Raw genomic sequence first — 20,987 nt, forward strand, 5'->3', positions numbered from 1 at the left:
AAGTGCTTCCTGGACAAGCCTTTGTGTTTAGTTTCTAGAGTTCTTAAAAGGTTGACTCTGGCCATTTTTACCGGTGCTCTTGTTGCTTTAATGGAGGAGAGGATTTGGGGAGGTCCTTACTCCACCATTTTTGCTGATGTCACTCTGTCCTCCATGTTTTAAAGGGTTTGCCTGGTGATCCTGGTTACCCTGGTGAACGAGGAAGGGTTGGAGAAAAGGTAAGAATTTTAATACTTTGAAATGGCTGGTTTTATTCTAGTTAACATAATCTTTTTCTCTCCCAAGGTTGAGTTATAAATGAAAAACGTTCTAAATAACTAGCTTTTATATTCAAAACATGCCTTCTTTATCCGTCTTTTGGTGCTGCCCCATTTTTCTTTTATGCCACTTCCTCTGAATTTTCATTCATTGTCCTAATAACAGTCCATGTGGTGAAAGTACATGAAGAATTGTTTAACTTTGGCATTTCCATTGTGAAAAGTTGGTGCCTTTACTTTGAACATGTATGGACAAAACTTCTGTTCTTTAGAAAGAGGGTTTAGCATTATTTTAGTGAGGTCCTCCTACTAAAAAGGCTTACAGCTGTGAATTTAGAATGTGTTTACTAAAAATTTCCATTCTCTATGCAATTATTGCCTAGAAGTCTGTGGCTAATTCTTTGTTGTTTTGTTTTATTTTGTTTTGTTTTTTTCATTTGACTATGCAGTCTGACTGAAGTCATCTATTTAGTTGCCTGTTTTAAAAGTACCTTTGAAAGTATGTATGAAGCACACAATTCCCCTATTTATAGCAGATCACAAAATATCCAGTTTTCCAATCTCTCTGGCCTCTTGACTGCTTTGTATGAAAACCCAAAATGAAAAGCTTTGTTTTGCAGGCAGGGCGGGAAAGGTGTTACAAACTTGAATGTACCCAGAAGGCACATATTTTAATGATGGTTTATCTCTAAACTAGACCTAAGTTATCTTTTGGCCTAAGAGGCACAGCTTGAATAAAGCAAGATATAAAAGCCCAGAGAATAAGATTGTTTTTCAAGTATTAAGTCAAGTTATAGGACAGAGTAACTCCTTGAACAAAAAGGAGCTTATAGATAGATGAAAAGTTTCTATGAACAAGTCTAGAAAGAGAATAGAAGTGCGAGAGACATCTATCCTTGGGTCTTGGCCAGTAGAGTAAATTGAATACTGTGTACTTCATGCTGTTGTTGTATTGGGTCGTTGGAAAAGTCATGATGTGTTTTGTCTGTTTTTCAAAGGTCATTTATTTTATATAAAGAACAAAGATCAATCAATGATATATTGCCCATTTTGTTCGATAACCTTTTGCCTTCTTCCAGTGAGCTTCATAATTCCTAGTTCATAGAAGGACCTGTCTTTATTTGCAAAAAACTGAACAAGGTGCTGATTTACAGCCTCATCTGAATTGAACATTATGCCATGCAAGGAGTTTTGAAGAGAGCGAGACACATGTAAGTCTGACGGTGCAAGGTCAGGCGAGTATGGTGGGTGTGGCAACACATCCCATCCAAGCGCCAATAATTTTTCACAGGTGATCAAACTTGTGTGGGGTCTCGCATTGTCACAATGGAACACAACTCCTTTACAATTAACAAGCTCTGGATATTTCTGGATGATGGATTCATTCAAGCTGTCCAATTGCCGACAGTACACATTCGAATTGATTGTTTGGTTCCTTGGTAGGAGCTTGAAAAACATGACACCTTTAAAATCCCATAACACTGAGAGCATAACCTTACTCTGATGAATGTCTGCTTTCGATGTCGTTTGAGGCAAATCATCATGTTAGGACCAAGACCGTTTGTGCACCACATTGTTGTAAACAATCCATGTCTCATCACCAGCTATCAGTCGCTTCAAAAAAGGGCCATTTTCCTCATGTTTAATGAGCATATTGCAGATGTTTATACGCGCTTCAAATGAACTTCTTTGAGTTCATGCGGAACCTAAACATTGAGCTTGCTTACGTATCTTAGCTTCTTCAGGTGGTTGTGAATGCTTGAATGATGGATGTTCAATGTTTCTGCAATCTGTCGTGTCATGTAATGTGGCTTTGACTCAATCAATGTCTTTATTTTGTCGTCATCAACCTCGGTGGACCTCCCTGACCGGGGAGCATCATTGAGATCAAAATCACCAGCACAAATTTTGTGAACCATCGTTGGCACTGACGTTCTTGAAGGGTATTGTCACTGTAAACTTTAAGCAACTTTTCACAAGCTTGAAGCATGCTCTTCCCTTTATGGAAGTAAAACAGTAAAATATGGCAAAAATGCACAGTTTGGTCTTCCATCTTCAACTTCTTGTAAAATCTCCAAAACTCAACCAAATGGCTCATTTTTTTTTACAGTGAACTAGAACTGTCTGCTGTCAAATGACATAGCAATAAGATAGATGCGAATGACTCTAGTACTTCCAAAAATGAACTAGTGCCTTCTGTCGCAAACATGCATCATGACTTCTCCAACGACCCAATAGCTACTGGTTAAAGTTAATAGCGCTGTCTGAATTTTTTTCCCGTTAGATTCTAACAGCAAACCCACAAAAGCATTAGGATTTATTAGCTATTCCTGTTGATAGTTAAGTCCATCAGCTCTAAAATACCTGTCAGTAATGGAAATGACACTAAATTGATGCCCTTGACAAGTTTTATGAAAAGGAACATGGCTAAGTGTAAAAAAAAAAAAGTAATAATTTTTAACTGATTCTATGTTTTTATACAACATCTTTATGTAATATTTATAGTTTCCTAGAAAATAAGAATCTTAAAATCAATGGATGTTACAGCTAGAAATACCTTAGAATCCTGGTCTTTGTAAAAGGCAAAAATGTTCATTTAATTGGTAAAGGTCTTATAGCTAGTAAATCTGAGACAACATTACAGGTCTTCTTAGGCTTAGCTCAGTACTGTTTACCTCATGTTGTATTTTTCTTGGATATATTTTATTATGGGTTTCTGAGTCTTTATGAAACTTAGTTATCTGCTGTGTTTTTAAGGAAATGGATGTTTTCATGTGGTTTTTACTAATGTATTTTAAAATTGTACTGAACAGGGCCAAAAAGGTGACATTGGCCCAACTGGCCCTCCTGGACTTGTAAGTTATTTTTAGTTTTCATTTATCAAATTTATAAATGCATTTTCATTTTTGTGCCTTAATTATACACTCTGTCAATTTTCCTAATAGAACACAACATTCCAAGTAATTATCAACTTCTACTGGCTTAAAAGTCTTTACATCTAAAAACTTCAGTGATGTTGACCTCAAAGTCTTTGTTTTGTTCTGCCTGTGTATTAGTTCTCCATAGCAAAGATCCAAAATTATGACATTCGGTTATTTTACATCATGATTGCCAAATCATTTCTCAAGTAACCAGCAGATGGTGCAAGTGTTGCTTACAAAGTTTCTATAATATAAAAGAAACTGCTGGGGAACTAGGAATTGTTCATTCCCTGAGGAAAGATGGATGGATTTGGTCTTAATAGGTTTTCTTAATTTGTAATTGTCTGAGTCATACCTCTTTTTGACCTTGATTGGGTGATTGTAGGGGCTCCTAATAACAAATACATGAAACTGCTCTTGAAAGAATAATTGGGGGGGTTACACATTTTCTGTCATGTTTGCATTCACCATGAAATTTAAGTCAAATATATTTCTAATCTTATTAAGAATAAAATATTGTTGGAAAAATTTGACAGATTTGTTTTCTTTTGACTGAAATTTGGTAAGACTCTTGATTTTAGACTGCATTAAAGCTGCAGGGTACAAGTGCCATGACCTATATGTCCAAACATTAATTCCTTTTTGTCCATAGTGAGTCTCAGATATTGTTACTTGTACTTTACTAAATGTAATGAGGATATCATTGAAAAATATCTTAGATAATTTTATCCACTTTCATTTTAAAATCAGAATTTTAATTCTCTAAGAAATAATTTCTTTATAATATGAGATTAGATTTTGATGAATATCAGAAGAAATGGAAATTTTGAGAATACTTCCTTATCCAGCAACTCAACTTTTCCTTTTTAACTACTATCCTGATTCTGTGTCCCAAAACTTTCAGTCTCTTTCTTTTGTTTGAATATTTCATATACACAGTGGATGAAAAAAATCATACTTTGCCAAAAGGTGTTGATTTGTACCTTAGACTAACAATTTCTTGAACCTAAAGCTTATTTACCTTTATAGTTCTATGAGGTTAATTGCTTTATATTTAGATTGTTTAATATGAAATCCTTTAGGCTCTGAGATTCTAAAAAGACAGAGAAAAAAGGAATGATTTGTTAGTTGATTTTAATCAATAAAACTTTCCCAGAAGAGATCAGTTCTCTCTCTCTCTCTCTCTCTCTCTCTCTCTCTCTCTCTCTCTCTCTCTTTCTCTCTCTCTCTGTCTCTCTCTCTCTTGGAGAAGACGTAAATGTGGGTTGATAAAGGGAAAGGTTGGAGGAAGGCATTATTAATGTTTGAAATGGCATATTCAAAACAAAGGCAAGAATGTGCAAGATGCATGAAGTGGTTATAGTCAGATATACCACACTCTCCTAAAAATTCATTGCTAGAAATAACAGATGAAAAGGGCAAGAGAAGTATTAGAAGTGAGAAGTTACTTGTCAGAGTCCACAGATAAAAGTTGCATCAGACATAGTAAAAAGTAGTGAACAATTTTGAGTCCTTAAACACAGAAAAATTAGTTTTTGAGGAAGCATATCCTAGCAATAAATTTAGATTCAAGGGGACAAAGTCAGAGATGCTTCTGTTAGTCCAAGTGTGAGGTGAGGACAGTAGCTGTAGTAACAGGAAAGAAGAGGGCAAATAGGAGAGACATTTTCAGCAAAGAATTATCAGGCTTAGGTGATAGGAATGAACTGAATGTGAATTATAAGATGAGAGACATCTAAAATAATTATAGCTCTCTAATCTTGGAGCTCAGAAGAGCAGTAATATTATTACTAGTATTGGAAATTTTCTAATCAGTGAAAGGATAGGCATGATCTAGAATGTGATTCATAATCTATGCAGTAGTCTTAATGATTTTGCCTCTGAACGCTTTGTGAAAATGATGGCATTGTAATCATATGTAACTACTAGTTTGTTTTCAGGAGAACAAGCTTCTTCTTTGAGTTCATTATTTTCTTTCATAATAAAGGTAATTCCTAGGCCTGGGACTGGTGTAACAGTAGGAGAAAAAGGAAACATTGGGTTACCTGGCTTGCCTGGAGAAAAAGGAGAGCGAGGATTTCCTGGAATACAGGGTCTACCTGGCCTTCCTGGGCCTCCAGGTAAAAGGAACTGTGCTAATGTCCTTGTGTTTATAGCATTTTTACTAATCCACATATACAATATTATCGTATTAGTTTCAGAGTGAACATGGCACTAGAAGACATGAATACTTTTTTCAATTGACAGAAACTTCTCAACACTTAACTATAGCCTTCCTCAACAAATTCCTCAACTGTGCTTAAAAAAAAAGCCAAATCAGTTGAATATTGCCGTTTTACTTTAAAAATCCCATTTCTACTTTTCATTATTAATAAGAGCAAACATTTCTTTGATTCAAAAATTAATCATTATATTTTTCATACTGTTATGGAAGGGAATGCTGTTCTAATAATGCTTAGTTTTCTAAGATTACTTGTATAAAAATAATAAACAGCACTATCCACTTAGAATTCTAGGAGCATCTACCTAGAAATCTCCATGGTGATTTTGCTGTGCAATAAAATCTTAGGGCTCAATACTGAGTTTTATATCATTCCCTTGTTGAAGATGCACAGTATAGTAGAGCACATCTAATTTGGCCACTAATTTGGCACTGCCCTAGTCTAGCATGTTTAATTGGATGTTCTCTGAAATGAGGTGATAGTATGGAGTTATATAAAATTTGAAAAAGCATCTGATAACAGTAACTGGCACACATACATATTTAATAAGTTATGGTTCCTTTCCCTTTAAAAATATTTGGCTAATGAAAAATTAACATGACGAGATGAGTGACAGTGATTCTCACAAAAAGAAAGAAAGAAAATAAATGGGGTTCCCTTTTTGGTCTAATTAAGTATGCACTTCAGATTTCTACTTTCAAGATAGTGGACTAAACACATACTGTGTCTGGAAAATTGAGGTAAGGAATTCTCTCAGGATACAGCAAAAAAGTTAAAGAGTTAGATAGTATGAAAGAAAAATAAGAGACATAAAGGATAAATCTAGAAGTTCCCAAATCCACCATGAGGAGTTCAAAGAGTAGAGAATGGAGCAAGAGGCAATATTTTAAAAATTAATGACTGACAACTTCTATATATTAAGAAAAGACATGAGTCCCTGTGAAAAGGCATATGGATTATTAAGCAAGAGTAAAATAATAATACGGCAATATATAACGACACATTGTAGGGAAAATTTCAAATTTAAGGATAAAAAGAAACTTAAAAACTGTCTCAGAGAAAAGGCTGATCACCTACAAAGCAATGAGAGTTAGAGGAAGATAATGTAGCACATTTTCAAAGTGATGAGGAAAAATAACTGAGTTGGGGATTCCATATTACATCAAACTATTATCTCAGTGTAAAAATAGGATACTTAGAAAGTTCACCACCTCCAGAACTTCTGTGAAATAGTTACTGGAAGTTTTAATCCAGGAAGAGGGAAATGAATTCAGGATGAAATTTGGGGTGGGGTGGATGTGATGCAAGAACCAATGGTTAGGAAAGATATTAATAAAGTCTTTTAAGTCTAAATAAGAATTGATCATAAAAAATAACAGGTATTTTAAGTAACAATATGGAAGTGTAATTGTACACTTTAATAACACTGGATGTGGAGGTGCAGAGAATGGGGAAAGTCAATGATAAAGAGGGAGAGAATATAAATATTATTAACTCTTAAGTTTTTAGAAAATACAGGTTTACATACATAGATTAAAATTTTAATAGTAACCACTAGAGAAGAACAGAAATAAAATGCATGCCTTACACCCCCATTAAGGGGGAAAAATGACCAAAAATTTTTATCTACGTAATACAAGATTGGGGCAAAATAGACACTAATAAACCTGGGTAAATAGAAAATAAAATATGTGATGACAAGAAGTTAAAAATAAATCAGTAGCTCCAATACATGTAAAAAGACTAAACACTGATTAAAAGGGAAAAAATAAAATAAAATTGGAATAAAAATATTTATATACTGTACACAATAGACATATCTGAAGTAAAAGAGCATAGCAAATTTGAAATTAAAGCAATGGAAAGATGTTAAGTAACTTATCAAAAAGAAAGCTGGGTTAGAAATTAGTATGAAGTGTAGTGTGAAATAGAATTCAGGGCAAAAAAATGCATTAAAGAGACAAAGAGGCATTTCATATGGATAGACAAATTATACCACAATAATATAAAAACCTCGAAACTTTATGCATCTGACAATATGACTTTGAATATATAAAGTGAAAACTGATAAAATACAAGAGATAAACTGGCAGATCCCTAACATATCAAGTATGTGAAAAATAAATAAGGATATAAATGATTTGAGTAACATAATAAAACTATAGAATGGGGGAGAGCCAAAAACTGTGTACAGCAGAGAATGTACGTTCTTTTCAAACATGAAATATTTATAGAAATTGACTCTTTTACACCAGAATAAAATGTTTTAATTACATGCAGGTCATAATCCGTGACCACACTGAAATAAAGTTAGAAATTAACAACAAAAAGCACCAAATATCTTCACATTTGTATATTAAAATGCACATTTGTAAATAACTCTAGAGATAAAGAGGAAATAGAAATGAAAATAGCAACCTACTGAATGCTAAACAACTTCATATTAAACTTCATTAAATGTAACCAAAGAGGTACACTTAATTTATCACAAAATTAGAGATAATAAAAATAAATGAGCTAAGTAAAAAACAACAACAACAAGAAACAAATCAAGTGCAAACAAAATAAAAGGAAAAACTTGATAAAGGTAAAAATAAAATATGATCAAGATAAAGGCAAGAGAAGGCACAAAAAATTAATAAAGGAAAAGTTTATTGCCGTAAATATATTATAATTAAAATTTTTTAATTACAAGAGAGCTATAAAACTATATCAGTATATTTGAAATTCTAAATTAAATATACATTCCTCATAAAAAAGAAAATATAAATTACTAAAACTGTCTTGAGAAAGTAGGAAACCTAGGTAGATAAATTATCAGAGAAGATTTTGAAATGTCAAAGATCTCTATGAAAACATTGGTTTTATGGGTGGTTTTATAGAATTTTATGGGTGAATTCAACCAAGTTGTTAAACATATAATTCTCACATTTTACATACTATCTCACAACATTTAAAAAAGCAGGAAATTCAATTTAATAGCATTGACACCAAACCACCAAGGAGATAACACTAGAAATAACTATAATTAATTATATCTTATTCATAAATATAGAAGCAACAATCCTAAATAAAATGTTATCAAATCAATCCAGAAGTATTTTAAATAATATAATATTATGACAAAGTAATTTTTACCCTAACATGGTATGGATGACTCAACATTACTGTAGTTAACTACCTTGACAGTTTAAAAGAGGAATGCCAAGAGGTGGAGAGACAACAGTCAATAAAATTCAATATCCATTCATTTTTAACAGGAAAAAAAAAATCCTTTAAGATTAAAAGGCAACTACCTTACCTTGATGAAACTATTTAATACATGAAGTACAGGACTGTACAGGAAATGTCATACTTTGTGGTGAAACACCAGGAGCACTTGTAGTCGTGGCTGAGTGGTTAAGGTGATGGACTAGAAACACCAGGAGCATTCTCATTCAAGTCAAAAATAAGATAAAGATACTCAGAGTAACCAATACTGTTTGTCCTTATACTTGTGATCACAGTCTGTGCACTAAGTCCGGAAGGAAAAAAAAGGTGTAAGGATGGAACAAAAAAATGCCACAAATTTTGGTTATCCACAAACCATACAATTCAAATGACAAATTACTAGAACTTAAAATGTTTACAAGGCTTCCAGATATGAGTTGCATATTAAATAATTTGCCTTCTACCCTAGCAATAAAGAATTAAACATATAAGAGAAAATATCCAGTTAACAATAGTAATAGCAATATAATTCACAATATTGATCACATTAACTTGTAAATAAATCCAACACAAGATATATAAGACCTCTTTGCAGAATTTTGTAAAATATTATTAAATATAAAATGAATAAATAAATGGAGCGATATACTTAATTATTACTTGATATGAAAACTCAATATTATAAACAGGCAATTCTACCAAAATTTAATCTTTAAATTCAAATAAATCTGATTAAAAATTCCAGCGATTTTTTTTAATGAAACTAACAAACTGATTCTCAAATTCATTTAGAACAGTAAATTTGTAAGTGTAGTGAAGATGTTTTTTTTAAAAGACCAAAGATAGGTATATTTTCCTTACTGGTTTTGAAAAGATTATTAAGCTGCAGTAATGAAAGGTGTGTTAATGGTGCAGGAATAGATAGTGGGACAGAAGACTGTCCAGAAACAGAGACATGGAAACTTTGAAATACCTGTTTTTCTCTTGCTAAAGGCTTTCTAATGTTCCTGAGATTAAAAGATCATAGTGTCAAAAAAGGGTGGATAGAGAGTTATTGCTATATTTCCAAAAGTAATAAAGCTACCTTCAATTATTCATTTTTACACTCAGACTGGTACTTATAGTATTTGAAAATTTATATCCTTTTTCCAGATGTTGATTCTCATAGAAAACAGTAAGAACATAATTGGCATTATACATTTAAGGGAGCTCTTACCATTACTTAATGTCATTGAGAACCAAAGTCATATCTCTAAAATAAGATCATTTTTGATTAATGGGTATTTTTTTTTATCTTAGGGACTGCAGTTATGGGTCCTCCTGGCTCCCCTGGCTTTCCTGGAGAAAGGGGCCAGAAAGGTGATGAAGGTCCACCTGGAATTTCCATTCCTGGATCTCCTGGACTTGATGGACAACCGGGGTCTCCTGGCCTTCCAGGGCCTCCTGGCCCTCCAGGCCCTTACATCCCTCCTAGTAAGCTACACTTTTCTCCTGTTAAGTTCAATTGTTGTTTTTATTTTGTTTTCATTTATAAGTGAATTTAACTGAAGGTTGGCATCATTCTTTGTGTTTTCTGATATGAAAGAGTTTCTACTGTGGCTTCTATTTTTGATATTTGTTGATTCTTTGATATTTAATTTGCTCTTCCAATTCTCACCAGTATTATATCTTCCTTTTGCTTATAGATAGTTGTATTACTGCAGAGATGTAACTGAAAAAGGTCTTTTTTTTCTAGCCTGTCAGGCTTCCTTTTTGTTTAGTCTTCTGGCTATTTCGCAAGTAGCTTGTTATCCTTTTTCTAATGTTAACTCAGGTGGTGACATATGTGAAGCAGGCCCTCCAGGTCCGCCAGGATCTCCAGGTGATAGAGGACTCCAAGGAGAACAAGGAGTGAAAGGTTTGATCCCCATATTTATTCCTTCGTTATTTGAAATCTTCAGCAAAATTCTCTATATCCTCCACCCTACCTCAGCGACTCACTCACATGGTAATACCCCAAGACCATTTCACTATCAATAGTGTACACTTCCATAATCTTGATTTCATGAGTCCCATTTTCTGACCACTGTCTCCCATCTTTTTAACTAACTACCTCTAATAACCTAACTCTAACATTTCTTCAACTTCAGTGAGACCTATCAACTTTGAATATCCCTCAACCTTTTGGTGTTTTGTCTTCCCTGTTAACCTAGCTTAAATTCAATGATCAATCATTGTAATCAATCCGATGCATAAACCCTTGACTCCTTAACTGTCCACTCCCTCGTTGTACTCACTTGGAACAAAAATATAGCCCTGGTTATTCCAAATTACCATCTCTTCTGAGTCTGTACCTTCTCTTCTCTCTTCATTCTTCTTATACCTCCTCTTCCATTCTCATTTTATTTTATTTTTAATATTTTTATTACAATATAGTCATCATACAATATATTATTTTCAGGTATACACCATAGTTATTCAACATTTATATACCTTAAGAAGTGATCACCATAATAAGTCCAGCAACCATCTGACACCGTACCATGCTATCACAATATTATTGACTATATTCCCCATGTTGTATACTACATTCCCATGACTTGTTTGTTTTATACCTGGAAATTTGGACCTCTTATGCCACTTAACCTTTCCCCCTTTTAAAATTTTTCAATTACAGTTGACATTCAATATTATTTTATATTAATTTCAGTTGTACAGCATAGTGGTTAGACATTTATATAATGTAAGAAGTGATCCCATTGGCTAGTCTAGTATGCACCTGGCACTATACATAGTTATTACCATATTATCAACTATATTCTCTATGCTTTACTTTATATCCCCGTGACTATTTTATAAATACCAATTCGTACTTCTTGATGCTTACACCTTTTTCACCCTGCCTCCCAACCCCCTCCCATCTATCACCCCAACAAATCTAATACCCATTTGACACCATATATAGTTATTACAGTTTATTGACTACATTTCTTATGCTATAGCCTACATCCCCATGACTATTTTGTAACAACAAATTTGTAGTTGTTTTTTTTTTTTTTTGGAGTTGAAACACCCTTTGTATTGATAGGAAAAAGAGTTACAGTAAGAGTAACAACAACAAAATAGCTTCTATACCTAACCCCATGATACAAGAATTGTTCTCAAGGTAAAGTAATATGACTTGTTTTTCCAAGGATGTCTCTCTGGATGGTGAACATACAATGTGATATATAGATGATGTATTACAGAATTGTACACCTGAAACCTATGTAACTTTACTAACAATTGTCACCCAAATAAATTTTAATTTTAAAAAAAAAGGGCCGGTCAAGTGGCTCAGTTGGTTAAGAGCTCGCTCAAGAGAGACGAGCTCTGAGCAACAGGGTCACTGGTTCAATTCCCAGCCTGAGCTGAGCTGCTGCTGAGCTGCCAACAGCTGGTAGGATGGCTCAGCTAAAAAAAAACAAAACAAAAAAGAGAAAGAAAAGGAGGCAAGTGTGGGTATGTAATAGCAGATAAAGTGAAATAGAATGGTAGAAATTGAAGATGGTAGATATCCAGGGCCTTGTAAGTAGACCATGATAAACTCTTTAGAGTTTACCTATAATATGATGGGAAATTATTTGGATTACTCTGAACAACTACTGATGCTATCACCAATTTGTACTTCTTAATCCCTTTACTTTTTTTACCCACTCCCCAATGCCCCTCCCATCTGGCAACCATCAAAATGTTCTCTGTATCTGAGTTTGTTTCTCTTCTTTTAGTTAGTTTTGTTCTTAGATTTCACATATACGTGAAATCACATTGCATCAGTCTTTCTCTGTCTGACATACTTCACTCAGTACAATACCCTTCAGGTCCATCCATGCCACTGCAGATGGCAAGAACCCATTTCCTTTCCTAGCCAAGCAATATTACACTGTATGTATTTACCACCTCCTCTTTAATCCATTTATCCATCCACAGACAGTAGGCTGCCTCCATATCTTGGCCATTGTAAACAATGCTGCAATGAACATACAGATGCACAAGTCCTCTCAAAGTAGTGTTTTGGGCTAAATACCCAGAAGTGGGATTACTGGATCCTTCTTTATTTCTTGTTATTGCCTTTTTTTAAAGTCTATTTTATCTGGTATCAGTATTGTTAAACCAGCTGTTTTGTTTTCTCATTTCCACATTCATGAAATATCTTTATCTATCTCTTTACATTCAGTCCATGTGTGTGTTTCTATCTGAAGTGAGTCTCTTGTCGGCAGCATATGTAAGGGTTTTGTTTTCTTATCCATTGAGCCATGCTAGCTTTTGATTGTAATATTTAATCCATTCACATTTAATGTAATTGTTGATAGATATATAGTCATTGCCATTTTTTTTATCATTCGTGTTTTTTATCTTTTTTTTTCCTTTTGTCTTAAATAAGTCCCTCTAAAACTTGTAATACTGGTTTGGTGGTGATGAGCTCCTTTCAATTCTAAACCATAGCTTTGCTAGGTAGAGTAATCTTGGTTGTAGGTCTTAACTTTTCATCACTTTGAATATTTCCTGCCAATCTCTTCTGTCCTGCAAAGTTTCTGTTGAGAAATCAGTTGATAGTCTTTTGAGAGCTCCCTTGTAGGTAACTAGCTGCTTTTCTCTTGCCATTTCTCAGATTATCTCTTTGTCTTAGTATTTGGTGTTTTAATTATGGTATGTCTTGGTGTGGGCCTCTTTGGGTTCATCTTGTTTGGGACTCTCTGCACTTCCTGGGCTTGTATGTCTATTTCCTTTGCCAGGTTAGGGAAGTTTTCTGTCATCTAGTCCAATAGGTTTACAGATCCTTGCCCTTTGTCTTCTCTTTCTGATACCCATATGAGGCAAATGTTGATACACTTGATGTTGTCCCAGAGTCCCCTTAAACTGTCCTCATTTTTTTGGATTCTTTTTTCTTTTTGATGTCCTTCTCTTCTCTTTCAAATCACTGATTCGATCCTTTGCTTCATCTAATCTGTTGATTCCCTCTAATGTATTCTTCATTTCATTTATTGTATACCTTATATCTGACTGGTTCTTTTTTATGCTTTTATTACCATTTTTATGTTTCCTATCCCTTTGTTGAAGTTCTCCCTGAGAACATTAAGCATTCTTATAACCAGTGTTTGGAACTCTGCATCTCGTAGATTGCTTGTCTCCATTTTTGTTTAGTTCTTTTTCTAGAGCTTCATTCTGTTCTTCTATTTGGGACATGCTTCTTTGTCTCCCCATTCTGGCTGCCTCTTTGTATTTGTTTCTATGTATTAGGTAGGGCTGCTATGCCTTCTGGTCTAGTAGAATGGCCTTATATAGTATCTGTCTGTGGGGTTCAGTGGCACAGTCTTTCTGGTCACCTGAGCCACACACTCCAGGTGCATCTCTTAAGTGGGTTGCATGAGCCCTCCTCTTGTAGTTGAGTCTTAGTTGATAATTGCCCATCAGTGGGAGGGAACTGACCCTTGGGCTCACTGGTTATGAGGACTGGCCTTGACTACAGTGGAAGAGTTGTGCAGGGGCTGACCCTACGGAGCAGGATCTGCCTCAGCAGGACTCTGGTGTCTGCCCACTCCACCCCTTGGGTGTGTCATACTTGGAGACAGCTGGGTGATGCTCTAGCTCATTTTGAAGCTGACCACTGGGGGTGCCAGCCCCAGGACCACCTTGGAGGGGATCTGCTGTAGGTCTACTTCAGCCACAGTCCGTGACCCACCTGGGCCACCTAGCGGAAGCCAGAAAGAAATCCTCAGATGGCTGCTACCCATGCTGTGCTTGGAAGCACCCTGAGAGGCCAAGCCATGAACCAAGGCCTCCTGCCACTAGTGCCACACTTAGGGCTGCTCAGCCAGAGGCACAGGACATGCTCAAGGCAGATGAAGCTTGTCTGCATTCCACAAACCTTTGAGAGACCCTAAGAAAGTGAGAAGCTGGAGCCAAAGCAGGCGGTCTGCACAAAAAAGCCACTGGAAGTGGCCTGGGTGTGCCTGAAAGTTGGGCAGGGCCGGGTCTCCAATCACCAGGGTGTGGTGAATGAACTGTGGGGATTCAGTTATGGCTGTTGTCTGTGTTCACATGCCAGGGAGGGGGAGGGCTCAACAAAGAAACAATGGCCTCAGCCAGCTCCCCTGTGGAGGAGAAAGCTGCCTCTCCAGCACCCATTCCAAGTCAGACAATGCAGTTCCCCACCCCCCTATGTCCCTGTCATCTCTCCAGTTGCTGCCCCAGCACTGGAGCTCAGATGGAGTGATTCCGTTGGTGGGTAAGTCCGTGCACATATCCCTTTAAGAGGAGCGCCTGGCAGTGCAGCTGCACTCAGTCTCATTCAGCCACAGTCTCCGCTGGTTTTCACAACCAAAAATTATGGGAAATTCTCTCCCCTGCACTGAAATCCTGGGCTGGGGTGGGGCTGGGATCTCTTGCTCTTCTTGGGGTGGGGAGGTAACCCCTACAGCTGAAATACCCCTCCCGATCTTTAATGGTCACATGTGGGTGTGGGACCAACCTTTTTCGTGTCTCTGACTTTCCTACCAGTCTGGAGGTGGCTTCTTCTGCATGTCCTCAGTTGAAAGGCTTCAGTTCTGCTTGATTTTAGGCGATTCTCGATAATGGTTGTTTTGTAGATTAGTTGTAATTTTGATGTGGTTGTGAGAGAAGGTAAACACAGAGTTTACGTACTGCACCATCTTGGTAGTCCCCTTTGTCATTAATTTTTGACAGCTTCAGTATAAAATGCCTTGGAGACGGCCTATTGGGATTGATGTAATTAGGTGTTCTGTTTGCTTCTTGAATTTGAAGATCCAGTTCTTTTCATTGGTTTGGGGTGTTCTCATTGACTATTTGTTTGAATACATGCTCTGTTCCCTTCTCCCTCTCTTCTCCTTCTGGTATACCCATTATTCTTATACTGCTCTTTCTGGTGGAGTCAGAAAGTTCTTGTATAGTTCTTTCATTTCTTTTAACTCTCAAATCTATCTCTTCTTCCATCTGTGTCTTTTCCATATTTCTATCTTCAGAATCACATTTTGTCATCCATCTGGTTAACTCTGTTTCCTAAGCTATTTCATTCTTTATCACTTTTATTGAGTTCTTCATTTCCAGAATTTCTATTTTTTTAATTCATTGTCTTTCGTAAAATGTTCAATTTGTTCTTTGATTTTATTTCTGAGTGCATTAAACTGCATATCTGTGTTTTCTTGCATCTCATTGATTTTTTTTCAGGACTGCAATCATGAATTCTCTGTCATTTAAGTCACAGATTTCCATGTCTTTAAGTTCATTTTTTTGAGAGTGTTCATTTTCTTTTTGAGCTGCCTTGTTACCTTGGTTACTCTTGGCAATTAATGAATTATTATTTCTCTTCCTAGGCATCTATAGAGTGAGTTCTGCAACAGGATGACAGGAAGAGGTCTTTCTTTTGCTTTCCAGTGGAACATGAAACATTTTTCATGTTTTATTTTCTCTTCCACTGCAGCCTTCAATTTTTTCTCACACTGTAGCATTTAATTTTCTCTTGTGCTGTTCTGGCTTCTCGTGCCATGGAAGGTGGGCTTCTCCTCTGTGATCAGGTCTCCTGATTCTCAGGGCAGCACCTCTGTGGGAGGGTGTGGAGGGCAACAGAGCTCTGAGCTTCTGAAATCCCAGTGCTTCCACTGCAGCCCGATGCAGAGACTGTGTGTCTGTGTAGCTCTGGTTGCCCCTGCAGGGATCCACCCAGAAAGGTTGGGGTGGGGTGGGCTGTGAGAGGCAGCTGGTACGTTTGTGGCTCCAAGTAATGGCAATTACCTGACCACAGTTGCATCACCCCTACAGCTCTTCCCCTAATGCCGGAATGTGTGCCTGTCACGGTGGAACCATTGTTCCCGTTCTCAGGGCTGTAGACATTTTGTTCTTTAATCTGACATTGCTACTGTTTCTTGTGGACCATACTGCGAGCTCTGGGAGGGTGGGTACAGGGAGTCAGCCAGGCTCCGTGTCTTTGTTTTCTGTTTCCTGCCTGGCAGTGAGGGCTTAAACCACAGTTCTCACCCTTCTATATTCAGTCTTTGCCCTGAGGTCCCTGCCCCAATTGCTGGGTTCAGCCGTATTATATGCTGATCCCTCAGGCAAGACTGGGCCACAAAAAGCACACCTGCAGCCTGAATCCTTCCCTCTCCCGCGACTGCAGTGCACTCCAGGCTGCATCCCGTGGCCCCCATCTCTGCTCTTCCCTGTTCCCTCCTTCCTTGTAACATCTTTCTCTTCTTACTTAAAAGCAGGCCCCCATACTACTGGTTGTTTGATCTAAAATCTTTGGAGTCATTTTTTTATTCTCCTCTTCTTTTATATTCCACACGTGACCCATAGAAAAAACTCATTGGTTTTATTGTAAACTATGTTCAGAACCTAACCAATTTTCATCATGTTCATTGCTGTCACTCTCGGATGAGCTCCCATCTCTCCTAGAGCCTTGCAGCAGTAGCCACTTTAGTGGTTCTTGTTTCCATCCTTGCATGGATTCTATTCTTAATGTAGCAGCCAGAGTCATCCTTTTAAAACTTAAGTTATGCCATGTTGTTTTTCTGTTTAAATTCTTCTACTAGATTAAAAGCCATGGTCTTTACTATTGCCAAGGTGATGTTTTATGATATACCATTTGTTATAACCACTTACCTGTCTGACCTAGTTCCCCTTTCTCACTCTACTCCAGAAATTTGGTCTCCTTGATATCGCTTCTTCATGCCAAACATGGCAAATTTTTTCCTGGAATACTCTACATTATTATTCATGTGCTCTATCCTTCAAGTTCTTTTTTATTATATATCATCTTCTCAATGATGTCTATTCTGACCACTATATAAAATTGCAACCTGCCACCCATACCTATCATATCCAATTGCATTTACCCAGCTGTATAATTTTGTTTACAAACATAACTCCTTTTGATATTGATGTGTGTGTGTGTGTGTGTATATATATATATATATATATATATATATATATATATATATATATATATATATATATGCTAGGGGTGCCAACAATGTGTATAAGTGGACACTTTGGTCATTGGTCAACGTTACTCAAGCAGTAGTTCAATGTAATCAGAAGTGTCTGGACGCTGATGGTAACCACTTTGAGCACCTCTTGTAATTGCAGAAGTCAAATGTGACTTGTATTCGTCTTTTGTTATTGGTATGTATTGGAATATTACAATTTTAATACAGTTTTCCTTTCTTAAAATGTGTACACATATTGTTGGCACCATATATATATATATATATATATATATATATATATATATATATATATAAATTTAATAATTTGTTACCTTCATTGTTTATTATACCTTTCCACTGGTTGAATGTGAGCACTGCAAAGGCATGGATTTTTGTCTGATTTGTTTACCAGTGTATCATTAACACCTAGCACAATGCTTGGCACACAGTAGGCATTCAGTAAGTAGTAATCAAATTCATTGATTCTAGACATAGGCTTCTCTAGCTACACTGTTAGGTAGGAATGTTGACTCTTGGGGCTAACTTCTTTAGCATCTACCTAAAGAAGGTAGAAAATTAAAATTGTTTTGTTATGTTTTTCTCTAGGTGACAAAGGTGACACCTGCTTCAACTGTATTGGAACTGGTATTTCAGGGCCTCCAGGTCAACCTGGTTTGCCAGGTCTTCCAGGTTCTCCAGGTAAAAACATCCTGCCTCAGGGCAAATTTTAAAAATATTTATTGGCAAGCCTTTAGTGAGTTTATAGTTTTAGAATGATGCTAGTTTCTCATTTTATAGCTAGTCACTCATATCAATACATAATTAAATTTGAAATGCCTCTATCTGCTGTGAAATAAATTATGCTCTTCTTTCTAATACCTGAAGCTGCCAACATTTTCTTTTTTTTTTTTTAAGATTTTTATTGAGGAATTGGGGGATGGGAACAGCTCTGGGGAATCAGGGGAAGGGGAACAGACAAGTTGCTGTCGTTTTGTTCTTCAGTCTAGTTGTGGAGGACGTTGCTTCACTGGTCCAAGTAGGTACCATCATTGCGCTCTTCCTGGGCGAGGCAGATCAGTCACCGGCTTCTAGACAGCCGCTTACAGAGGCTGCTGGCCACTCCCGCTGGCTGCTGGATCCACACATGGTAGCTCATGGCAATCCACTGCCACAGGGGCTGCAGCCCACACTGTGGCCGGCGACTCATGGCAGCCCAGCTCCAGGTTGAGCTGTTGTTCAGCATCTTAGCTGCGGAGGGCAGTGTCACTGACCCTCATATGTGGGATCTGAACCGGGGTCCTCTGGTGTCCCAAGCCAGCTCTTAACCAATGCGGCCACTCGGCTGGCTGGCCCCCCAACATTTTCTATTAAAGCATTTTGACAATATTATTCCAGGAAAAATGCTTCCCTATTTATTATATGGTGAGGGAAATAACTTAGAGTCAGACTTCTTCTTTCCAAAAAATTGAGGGAGAATTTCATAATGCCTGGCCCCTTAGTGTAGTTTCCAGTGGCAGAGCTTCTAGTCATTGGGGATATATTACACGTTGTCTTTAAGGAATGAGGCTTCTACTGGAGTTTGGTAACCAACTGCCAATATTTCCCTTTCTATATATAACTTCTCCTTCCCTATTTCCAATCAAAACCATATTTGATATCCAACAGACCCACAAGTCTTTTATTCAGTTGCCTTTTGGGATATCACAATATTATATTCTCTTGAAATCACACTCTATGTCTGTGTCAGGGCTGAGAATAGACACCAGATCTCTTACTTTTTTGTCTAGTTTGTCTGCCAAGGAAACCAATTCATTTGGCACTTGGAAATAGATGTTTGGTAAGTCTTATAGCTGCCACTGGAAGTTAATAATCTATCCATGTCCCTGCAGTCTAGTTCTCAAACTTGGGAGAGCTTGTATTAAAACCCAGATTGCTGTGTCCTGCCTGCAGAGTTTCTGATTCAATAAATCTGAGGTGATGGCCCAAGAATTAGCATTTCTTGCTAGTACTCAGGTGATGCTGATGTAGCTGGTTCAGGGACCGACTTTGGGAATGACTGATTTAGTAATATTTTCTCTAGTCTTTGAGTACCTTATATTTCTTATAAACCAAATTTTAGGGAGTGAAAAACCAAAGAAAGGACTGGTAAAGGTCTAGGAAAATTGTTTAAATCAGAACAAAGAAAGATATGCAGACTTGTTCCTTATTTCCTTCTCTTGGCAATGGGATAAAGGAGCCCGTGCACCTCTGTGCATGTACTTGGTAGCTGTGAGCTCTCGAGAGGCTTTGAAGTTGGAAATACCTAAAGACACAATATTGCATGTAACATGAAAGAAAGGATGATTTCCTCATTTTGAGAGCATAAAATTGGAAAATAGAAATGTGAATTGTTAAATGGGATTTAATGGGGTTCTTATTTTAAAACTTGACTTCCTGACTTGATGATTTTTACATGCATTGTCACAGGCTCAAGCTCAAAGCCCACAATATTTTATTTTATCTATCTATCTATTGTGTGTGTGCGTGTGTGTGTGTATGTGTGTGTGTGCGCGCGTTAGGATCTCCTGGTTTCCCTGGACAGAAGGGTGAAAAAGGACACACTGGTGCAACTGGTCCCAAAGGATTAACAGTAAGTTTTGTGTATATTATAGAACAAAGGAAGTAGAAGGAAGCCATTTGCACTTTGAGTTTTCACTTGTGGACATATATAAAAGAAATGTAGCTATTCTATTAAACTGTGATTTATTTGAAACCTTGACTCTCCCTGACTCACATTACTCACTTGATTCATAGCTTTGTACACTAAATATTACTAGATAGGATGAACTGGAGAGAGGAAAGTGTTAGAAAAAAATTGATTTCTTTTTCTTTTTTTTTTTTGCCCCCCTTTTTTTTCTTTTTTTTTTTCCCCCTTCAGGGCATACCCGGAGCTCCAGGTACTCCAGGCTTTCCTGGACCTAAAGGTGAACCTGGTGACATCCTCACTTTTCCAGGAATGAAGGGCGACAAAGGAGAGTTGGGTTTTCCTGGAGTCCCAGGACTCCCTGGTTTACCCGGCACCCCTGGTCAGGATGGATTGCCAGGGCTTCCTGGCCGCAAAGGAGAACCTGTGAGTTGGTTTGATATTCTTGGTTTTGTGATATTAAATTGTTACTTTGGGATGTTTCCCAGGATGTGCTGAGATGAACACCCAATCGATTCTTTAAAGAATGTGATTAATATATAGAAATGGTATATTGTTATTGACTATGTAGGGTTTCTTTACCATTCTTTTCTCACAGTTGTTTTATAAATTCCTTCTCTTTAATATACATAATATAAATTACATATATTGCATTACATATATACAGTAATATACATTACTATATTGAGTAATACTGGCTATGAATAGCTGGGCAGGAGGTTAAGATGCTT

At 36.8% G+C, this 20,987-nt stretch overlaps 1 protein-coding gene across 6 annotated transcripts in view; it reads left to right on the forward strand.

Moving 5' to 3' along the window:
* Nucleotides 1-20,987, forward strand: part of COL4A5 (collagen type IV alpha 5 chain) — a 256,477-nt gene that overhangs the window by 155,493 nt on the left and 79,997 nt on the right. For all 6 annotated transcript variants that reach the window (XM_019662461.1, XM_019662459.1, XM_019662464.1 and 3 more), the window contains 8 exons: nt 165-218; nt 3,071-3,112; nt 5,166-5,298; nt 9,910-10,083; nt 10,424-10,507; nt 18,180-18,272; nt 20,132-20,202; nt 20,491-20,682. In XM_019662461.1, the coding sequence (XP_019518006.1) occupies nt 165-218; nt 3,071-3,112; nt 5,166-5,298; nt 9,910-10,083; nt 10,424-10,507; nt 18,180-18,272; nt 20,132-20,202; nt 20,491-20,682 (843 nt within the window). The remainder of the gene's footprint in view (nt 1-164; nt 219-3,070; nt 3,113-5,165; nt 5,299-9,909; nt 10,084-10,423; nt 10,508-18,179; nt 18,273-20,131; nt 20,203-20,490; nt 20,683-20,987) is intronic.

Source organism: Hipposideros armiger, unplaced genomic scaffold (assembly GCF_001890085.2).
Source record: "Hipposideros armiger isolate ML-2016 unplaced genomic scaffold, ASM189008v1 scaffold_377, whole genome shotgun sequence".
NCBI lineage: Eukaryota > Metazoa > Chordata > Mammalia > Chiroptera > Hipposideridae > Hipposideros > Hipposideros armiger.